The sequence below is a fragment of the Xenopus tropicalis genome, chromosome 2, assembly GCF_000004195.4.
Source record: "Xenopus tropicalis strain Nigerian chromosome 2, UCB_Xtro_10.0, whole genome shotgun sequence".
NCBI classification, from domain to species: Eukaryota; Metazoa; Chordata; class Amphibia; order Anura; family Pipidae; genus Xenopus; species Xenopus tropicalis.
This window is the reverse complement of record NC_030678.2, coordinates 51,225,731-51,235,355: the sequence shown is the minus strand read 5'-3', so window position 1 is coordinate 51,235,355 and position 9,625 is coordinate 51,225,731. Positions and strand designations below refer to the sequence as shown.

Genomic DNA, 9,625 nt, shown 5'->3' with positions numbered 1-9,625 from the left:
AGTTTGCAGGACAGATAACTTTCTGTTAATGCTCATGAATGATGCAGTTTCTTTCACTGCAACAACCTCTATAGCATTATCTTTTTGCATTTCCATGATATAGGTAGATAATGTAATTTACACTTGCATACTTGTATTCCTGATATGCAAAAATGAATTGCTCATAACTTTTACCCAGGGGCATAACTGCGGAGAAGCAGACCCTGTAGTTGCAGGGCAGCCCAGTAAGTGAACAGGAAGTGAACAATCAGAGTTGACTTCACTACATGTTGTACTTGTATAATGGTGCATGTCACAAATAAAAGGAACAATCTATTTTCTATCTACAGGCCCAGTACAAGGCCCTTATTATTGAGCAATTTTAATATATCTTGGCAGAATGGATCAACTTGCCAATGTCTGTAGCCCTAATATGAATCTGCTATGAGGCCCAGTAATAACATCTACCTGCACCACAGCCTCCGTTGGTCAGAATTTTGGGTAATCAGGCCCTATAAAACAAATATATTGGCTTAATTCCTTTGCACCATCCAGTTCAAAGTGACCAATGCTACTGGTCTGTCAATGTGGACCAAGAAGGCCTAGATAATAAATTTTTGCCTTGGATCTCTCTTATTGCTTCCTAATTGGCTCTGGAGAGCAGTTCTATCAATTGGCCAACCCTTCATCCATGTGACAAGCCTAAGAAGGTCGCACTACAGCTGCACTGGCTGACTTTGAATGTTCCTTCCTGCATGTTTGACCTAACTTTACTTTCATACATATGGATGCTTTCAAAATAGTCCATAATACATAATCCATATTAAACAGGGCTACTATGCCAACCAACACAACAAAACCTCCATCCTGCCATTCTTACCTTCTCTATAAAGGAAATCAGGGAAGGCAATGCCTTGGTTAAACATAACATCAGAGCCCTGGTATTCAGGGCAGTTAAAGGGTCTTTCCCTTTCTTTACAGATATTACCTGCACAAGTATCTGTATTTTATCCTCCTCATCCAAAAAGACTAGATGTCTCTCAAATTATGCTTCCTTCTAAATAAGTAGTTATATTAACAATGTTTTGAACAAAGAGGGGGCATTTCTTTACAGCATATGGAAATTGTGCTAACTGCCTCCACATATTACTAGAGATGTAGCGAACTGTTCGCCGACGAACTGTTCGCCGGCGCGCAAATGCCACTTTGGGTTCGCCGCATTTTTTTTTGGCGCCGCGTTTTTTCGCCTTGGTTTTTCCGCCGCGTTTTTTCGCTTCGTTTTATCGCCTATGCATATACATAGGAATAGCTTGCGTTTTTTTTTTGGCGTTATTTTTTGGCGTTTTTTTTTACAAAGTATTTTTCAGAGAAGTTTTTGCCCTTGATCCCCCTCCTGCATGCCACTGTCCAGGTCATGGCACCCTTTAAACAACTTTAAAATCAGTTTTCTGGCCAGAAATGGCTTTTCTAGGTTTTAAAGTTGAAGTCTATGGGGTTCGCAAAGTTCGCGAATATTCGCGAGTTTTGGCGAAAGTCCGCGAACGGGTTCGCGAACATTTTCGGCGATGTTCGCTACATCACTACATATTACAGGAAGAAGTTGGTATAGGGGCATATAGCTTAGGGACCCCCAAGCTAATCCTTGTAATTTCTTTAATGCATAGCTTTGATTCTGGCTTAATATAAAGATTCCTCTGCCTTTTTAATACCCCTTTGCTCTTCAAAACATTGTAACCATCTATATTAACAGCCAAACCATGGTTCATCCCACCAGGCCTTGGTAATACTAATTATATCATCATTTTCTATACATGCAATAAACTCCAACTCTCCAACTCAAGTTCTGTGCATTTGCAGTGTAGTAGTTTACTGCATTTAGATTTATAGGGTTGCCACCTGGCCGGTAACAGTGATGCATGATGTCAATGTTATTAATAGGGGAAAAATATAAAATATAGTGAAAAGTATTTTTTTCCGAAAAGGTGTCAACCCTAGATATTTATATTATTCACTTGTGAGTGTTAGTTACCGTTACACAGATTTCTTTTTAACAGAGGGATTCCCTTAAAAAGTACAATACACCTATGTTAAATTAATAGGATAAGTATTAAAAGTCACAGGGGTTCATTAACTAACACTCGGCAAATTTACAGATCGAAGTAAACCATAGCAACCAATCGCTAAGGGCCATGGCCCATGGGGAGATTAGCCACCCATGTGTAAATCTCAGCTACTGTGGAACACTAATCTCACTGAAATGCCCTTCCACAGGCGATTCACTTTATTGCTGGTGGAAAGACATTTAAGGGAGATTATTCGCCTGAGGTAGCCGACTAATCTCACTATGGGCCTTGGCCACAAATGGAAATCCCTAATTGGTTACTGTGGGATACTGCACTAGGCAGATGAGCCTTAGCAAGCAATCGGCAGGCATCATTTAATGATCAGCTGTTTCAAAGCAAACGCCTGATTGGTTCCTTTAGATTGCAACCTTTGCAGTTTTGGTTACATTGTCCTGTTTTTATGCAGTGAGGCTTTATGGGAAGAAGGAAGAGGAAGTAACATCAGAGAGTTGTAAACATAAACAGCAACTGAAGTTTTTAAAGCTGTCTTTCTGCTACAGAAGGAAAGGAATAACATAACTTACAGAGGTGGAGAAAAGGAGGTAAAAGTTGATTACATTGATCAGTTAATTTCAGCACTGAGAGTTGATTAAATGAAAAGCTTCCTTCAAGGGAATACAGGGAAGCGAGGGGGTTTGGAAGGTTATCAAAGCACTTTCCTTCTACCTGTCCAACTGGCAGGATTTACATTTCTCAGGCTACCTTGGTTTAATAGCATGTGGCAGGCCATAAGCCTTGTGAATTATAGGTAATAATAATTAGCGTTGCCTTAATTAAGCACCAAGGACAAAAGAGGAAGATGGTCCCTGCCCCACAGAGCTTACAGTTTAAATGGATGGGTAATAATCACGTGCAAATAGTAAGGCAAGTGCTGCTATGTAAAAAAAAAAACGAGCTACATGAGCTCAGTAATTGGATCTTATGCTAACAGTACATTTTTCCTGGTTTTTTTTTTCATTTTAAAATACATAAATCGTTAATTAGAGATAATGAGAACGGTATAAACAAGTCATTGTTATGTGTTGACTTACAGATAAACAGAAGTCCATTATGCAGGCTGATTATCTGTGCACTAATAAACAAATTATGACTATTCCCTATTTGCCCTGTTCAGATGCAGAAATAACAAAAACACAGTTTTTTGTAATTAAACAATAGGGAAAAAGTCTGTTATTAAAAAATATTTTGTTATTTAAGATGCACGATTGTTCTAAAAATGAAAGGTTTACAACACAGATTATTACATTGTGTATTGATTTGCAGCTCTTGTAAGCAGGAGGCGTGACTATTAACACTGCCTCTGTATAGTGACCCCCAGGAAGTCACATACTCAACAAAGCTAAACAGTTAACAGTTAAAGGAACATGAATGCTAAAATGAGTTCAAAATCTATTCTATACCCTTCTAACAATGCTTCTGCTCTGCACAATGTTTCTTATTTCAAGTGCTTTATGTAAAATTACCAAAAAAAGTACTCTTCCCGTTCTAAAAATGGCATAGGGCAACTTGGTCTGTGCCAGACACATACGTGCGCACTCCACAGTAGCTCCTGGCATCCCCTCCTCAAACCGGAAGCCATTTGCTTCAACTTTAAGGAGGATTTTCTAGCCCCTTGTAAGCTTTCTGTTTCTATTATTTAACATTTCTGCGAATTACACTCTGGGGGAGGGTGCACATTGGCAGCGTTACTATCTTTTTTGCTGTAAGTGCTGCAAGCAGGTGAAGGAATGCGCCGACTGACTGTGGATTAATGGCTGACTGGATGCTGTCTTTGGTGCTTACAGCATTTACAGCAATAAATCACATTGAATTAAAACACAAGGGGCTAGAACAGGGGTGGGCAAACTACGGCCCACGGGACACGTCCGGCCCGTTGGTCTTTTTAATCTGGCCCACCGAGCACTGGTCTCGCTTTTCCTAACAGAGACCACAGTCAGCAATCTTCTGTCTTTCAGAAAATCCCGACTCCGCAAGTCTCATCACACAAGACTTGGTGTTAAGACTGCATGTAAGCGCAGCGACGCAAAACCTAGGGGACTGACAAGTGGAGACGGCGCTGGCCCGGCCCATCTGTCAAATTTTAAAAGTCAATGTGGCCCCTGTGCATAAAAGTTTGCCCACCCCTTGGCTAGAAAATCCTTTGTAAACCTGCAGCAACTGGCTGCTGGTTGGAGGAGGTGATGTTAGGAGGCGAAGTAGAGCAAGCACAAGTAGGGTTTGGCACATGTTAAAGTTGCCCTATCGCCTTTTTTTAAGAAAAGGAAGAGAATTTTTTAACAGTATTTTTACATAAAGCACTTAAAATAAGAAACATTTTACAGAGTAGATGCATTGTTAGGGGGGTATAGAATAGATTTTGGAATTAATCATTTTTTGTGTTACTGTTCCTTTAATGTTGCTACTCTAGCAGAATTCTGCAATGAAATTATTTATTTATTTTAAAGACCAAACTTTTTTTTATATTTAATTTTAAACTATTTTAAAATGGTGAAGTGAATTTTTCACAATGTAACAGTGTTACTAATAAATAAATGTCAGAATCCCTGCGTCCTGCGTCAACTTAAAACGAATTAATTGGGAACATTCTTCCACGTTGACCATATATCAGCCACTTGGTATTGCAAATGTACTCTGTGCACATCTGTATAGTACAGTGTTATCGATTTTGAATATTAGGTGTCAGCAGTGAAAGAAGCTGCCATGTTAGCGCCATATTTTTTGCCCATAATATATCTGCCTGTCAGGATTTTCAGTTAATGATCATGAACACAAACAGCTGTCACTGTATGCTAAATTGGTTGTGTCATTGTGGTAGTGAACGAAAAGAGTGCCAGCAAACACAAGGGGCTGCAAGACCCTTAAACTCCTGGGCAGAATCCTGTGCATTGGATCATTCTGTGCAAGGTGCAGAGCTCAGTTTGCTTTTGCTGTGAGTAGGAACAAGTGTTTTAAACATGGAAGCTATTTGTGAAACAGATTTATTCAACATGGAAAATTGTAGGCGCATATTGCTCATAAATTTTATTTTATATGATAGTAACATTTATATGTTACATTCTTGGCTAATTCTCTCTCACTCTTCCCCAGGTACAATCATGGGCCTTTTCTGCAAGGCAGCACTTCTGTTCCTTCTCTTTAGGAAAGCATTTTGTGATGACTCAGGTAAATAACTAATAATAACTGGAGTAAGTAAATGTTTATGTGCCCCCACAGTACATATAAACACTCAAAATAAAACACAGATCATAGTAGTGAAATGCTGCATTTTGCCATTGGCAAATTTGTTTGTGTAACAGCTGCAAAAATTTGCATAGTGAGAAAAAAGTCGCTCTCGCATCAAATAAGTCACAATTGCGTCAATTAAGTTGCAGTAGCAGTAAAAAAGTTTTTCGGCAAAACAAAACGGGACAGATTCACTCATCACTATTTTTAATATGACACAGTTGAGTGTTTTCTTATACTTTTAAGTAAGGAATTCAGTTTTTGCTATTGATGCAACATGCTAAGGGAAACCAGGATTCTAGTGTGCTGCACATAATATACAATTTTGGGGGGGAGGCCGGGGGACTCAGGGCCCAGGCCTATTTAGTCTGACTTTGCACTTGTGCTTTCATTTTTAAATAGCAATTTTAATATTGAATCATATGTGCAAAATTATTTATTTTAAAATGTATTTATATTATATACCATTTCTCTACAGTTGCAGATGCCATTGGGCCTCATACAGTTTGGCGCATTGCATATCATCTGTCCCCAGCTCAGTGTGATAAATTTTATAAAAGGCTGAGGGGATCAAAGGAGGACCTTAAAAAGTCTGTTCGTATTGTTTCTCCAGGGATACTCTCATACACCGACCTAGAGATCGGTAAGTGAATAGCATGATATGAACGTGAGACAAAACGGTTACATGGAGCATATTACAACTAATTGTTGCTGGACTCCTGCACCAGTATCATTACAACTGTGACATCCCTCATATAGTATAAAAAGATATCTGTTCCTTAACTCAAATATGGATACCCATTGTCTAATGCAATCAAGTACAAGGTACTGTTTTATTACTACAGAGAAATTATTATATAATTGACTTTCCATAACTTGGGGCTTTCTGTTTAATGGGTTTCCAGCTAAGGGATCCAATACCTTTACTGATGCTCAAGAAGAGATGAATGGAGTGGAAGTGCAGCTGTAGCCAGGGCATTCCACATACAATCAAAAATGTCTTGACCTGTATGAAAAACATGATGACACACACCAGCAACTTGTCCCTAGTTTGTATATCATGAGCTATCTGAGTTCTTACATCTTACTTGTATGAACTGCACAACATAACAATGCAGCCTTAACTTACAGTTTCTGTAACAGTTTCTGCAGATCATAACGCCTACCTGTGGGTAACCAGTGCTGGGCACAAATATAAGCAATATTTTCAATAGCTAATGAGCATTTATAATGTGGTCCCAGAGGAATCCAGGTGAAATAACATACTTTTGTGGTTCTGTGGTCGCTAGCTGTCGGAAGTTCTAGTTCTCTTGTCCTTACATATTAACCAAGAGCATTCTTTTCTTATCTCATTCAATGCAGTGACCCGTGAAGAGTGCAAAAAAAAGCTACATAAATGGTTTGTAACTAATGGAAACACAGTATATTTTGATCGATTTTTAGATGAGCTGTATAAAGTGGGACGTATGGATTTAGCTAAAGGTAAAAATGTGGAAACTGACTGTACTATTATTTATGTGTTCTCTTTCAAGACAAACACCAAAGCACGCCAAAATGTAGTTATAGTAGTAAATAATGTGCTATATTTGTGCTAATGTCATTGTATTACATTCAGGGTTGGAACTAGGGTTAGGCAGGAAAGGCATGTGCCTAAGGTACAGTAATGGGGGTCCCTAGGCAGATACCTCTGCTGGCCCTCTAACTCCAGCCCTGTACAGTCTGAAATAGAGTAGTTTCCATGCACACATAAGGGCTCATTTACAATGCCCCATGCAGTGTGCAAAGTCCAAAAAATAAAGTTCACAATTGTTTTCGACTTTGCCCACAGTGTGGCGTTTTGTGCAATTAGTTACAGGCCCCAGTGCTCTGTTAGACAGTGCTCCATTTAAGAGAGGAGGATGAAAAATGGGCATCCCCACATCCTTTCCCTACCCACCCTGTACCTTGCGCTTCATTCATAGGAGCAAGGTACAGGGCAGCAGGATGTGCAGCTCACATTGGGGCTAAGCTGTGTGTCCTGGCACTGCTCTCTGCATTTTGCACAGAGCACAGCAGGTAAGGGGGTGCAAGTGCTTAGCAGATGAGCACTAAGGGGCACACTCTGTTGATTCTTAGTGATCTTCCACTTGCACCCCCTAGGTCTTAAATGACCCCTTATAGCAGGGATCCTCAACCTTTCTAATTTGTGAGCCACAGTCAAATGTAAAAAGACTTGGAGAGCAACACAAGCACCATAAAAGTTAATGGAGGTGCCAAATAAGGGCTAAGATTGGCTATTAGGTAGCGTCTGTGCACACATCATCTTACAAGAGGCTTTATTTGGTGGTAAATCTTGTTTTTATTCAACCAAAACTTGCCACCAAGTCAGGAATTCAAAAATAACTACCTGGTTTTGGGGGAACTGAGAGCAACATCCAATGGGGTCTGCGAGCAACATGTTGCCCATGAGCCATTCACTGCCCTATAGTATACATACATAAAATACTAGGGATAGTCTGGATGTACCATAAAGAACCGTAAAGTAATGTAAAGGCAACTCAGATGGTGCTAATGAATGATTAATAATTCCACAATACATTCTGTGTATTTGGATAAATTAAACTGTGAAATAATATAGTTCCATTGGTACTACACCTATTTATACTGGTACGTAGATTAGGGTAAAATAGTAAATGTGGGTATATTTGTCACCCCCTTGACCTCTACATCTTGGTTGCTTAGCAAATAAGGTTTTGCCTGACAAACCAACAATACCTGGGGTTGAACCCATAAATACCTTTGTATCACCCACTTATCACTCCAGGGTGGGTGTTCTAAAACAGATGCAAACTTTAGAAAAGAATAGGGATGCTTGGTTTTGCTATTCATCATAATGAGGGCTGTAGGAGCAAATAGGAAGTGTCAGACTACATTTGTCTGTAATTGTCCTTTGCTGTTTGCTTTAACTATAATAATATAAATTGTTGATTTTGAATAAAGTTATGTAATAATATAGAGGGGAGAAACAGGAAGTAGTGAACCTTTCTGGCAAAGATTGGTTGAGAAAAAGCAGTCACTGCAAGGGAGAGCTTAGGCCTCAAAGCAAGTCAGGAGTGATTTTGTTCAATAAAGAGATATTTGTTTGGGTTGAAGCAATAGTTCCCTTTATTTTGTACCTAGCATTTTCTAATTAATGGACTATTTGAATGCACCTTGGCCTTTCCTTATCTGTGGTGAGTTTTGGACATATATTTATTTTCTTATTTGGCACATTTTCAAAGAATGTTCATCAAGCAAAAAGGGTCAGTTTGCAGAAAATTCCTTGTGTGTGTGTATGAGAAGGATTATTATCAAAAAGGTCTCTTCCTCTGTTCAATAGACTGGTCACATTTTCTAGTCTTCATGAAACAATGTTAAATCATTTTACACATACAAACTCAGTTTCATTGATAAAGAAATGCATTTATAAAGTGCTACTTTTTACTAGGAAAATACATTCTTCAGAAATCAGAACAATCAGAAATCGATGGAATAATAAAGTAAAAGATAAATACAAAATATAGTTACATTCCAATTGAAGTGCTAAGTGTTGAAGTGACAAGAGAAAATGGTTCCTACAGAGCTTACAATACATAACTGGGACTATAATCATATAGTTTCACATACTGAAAAATAGGTAAAGAAAAAATGTAATATTACTGTTTCATTTTGCTTTCAGAGTAGTTCACATTATTTAATGGCTATGATAGGTGTCAGCCCAGTACTCCATTCCCTGTGGTTCCCAATCCAGTGCTTAAATTAGTAAAATATATACAGTATATATATACTCCCATTCTCAAATGGGAATCTGTACTTACTCTCGACTACCAAGCACACTATGGGGGAGATTTACTAATCCACGAATCCAAATCCCAATAGGGAAAAAATCGGATAGGAAACGAAAATTTTGCGACTTTTTCGTTGCAGTCGCAATTTTTTTGTATTTTGCATGACTATTTCGTCGCTGTCGCGACTTTTTCGTATTGAGCGATCATGAATGGCGGAAAAACCTTTCCGACTTTGCATATTTTGGAAGCCTTCCATAGGAATAAATGGCACTGTGCAGCTCCAACCTGGCCCAAGGAAAGTCACGATACCGAAGCTTGAATGAATCTGAAACTTTCGTACTCGTTGCGGCAATACGATTTTTTGCGACGGCGAGGAAAAAGTTGCGGAAAATATACGACAAATTCGCAACGGTGACGAAAAAGTCGCAAAAATACCATTGATTACGAAAAAAAGCATTTGGACGCTTTCGGTCCGTTCGTGGATTAGTAAATCTC

General features: G+C 38.9%; 1 protein-coding gene across 2 annotated transcripts in view; it reads left to right on the top strand.

Annotated features, from left to right (window-relative positions):
- The first annotated feature begins 2,446 nt into the window (after positions 1-2,446).
- LOC108645767 (transmembrane and death domain protein 1) overlaps positions 2,447-9,625 on the top strand; it is a 32,840-nt gene continuing 25,661 nt past the window's right edge. Inside the window, exons 1-4 of one of the 2 annotated variants that reach the window (XM_018091496.2) lie at positions 2,447-2,644; positions 5,190-5,264; positions 5,803-5,967; positions 6,687-6,806. In XM_018091496.2, the coding sequence (XP_017946985.1) occupies positions 5,198-5,264; positions 5,803-5,967; positions 6,687-6,806 (352 nt within the window). In that variant the 5' untranslated portion in view covers positions 2,447-2,644; positions 5,190-5,197. The remainder of the gene's footprint in view (positions 2,645-5,189; positions 5,265-5,802; positions 5,968-6,686; positions 6,807-9,625) is intronic. The other variant, XM_018091497.2, reaches the window with a different exon arrangement.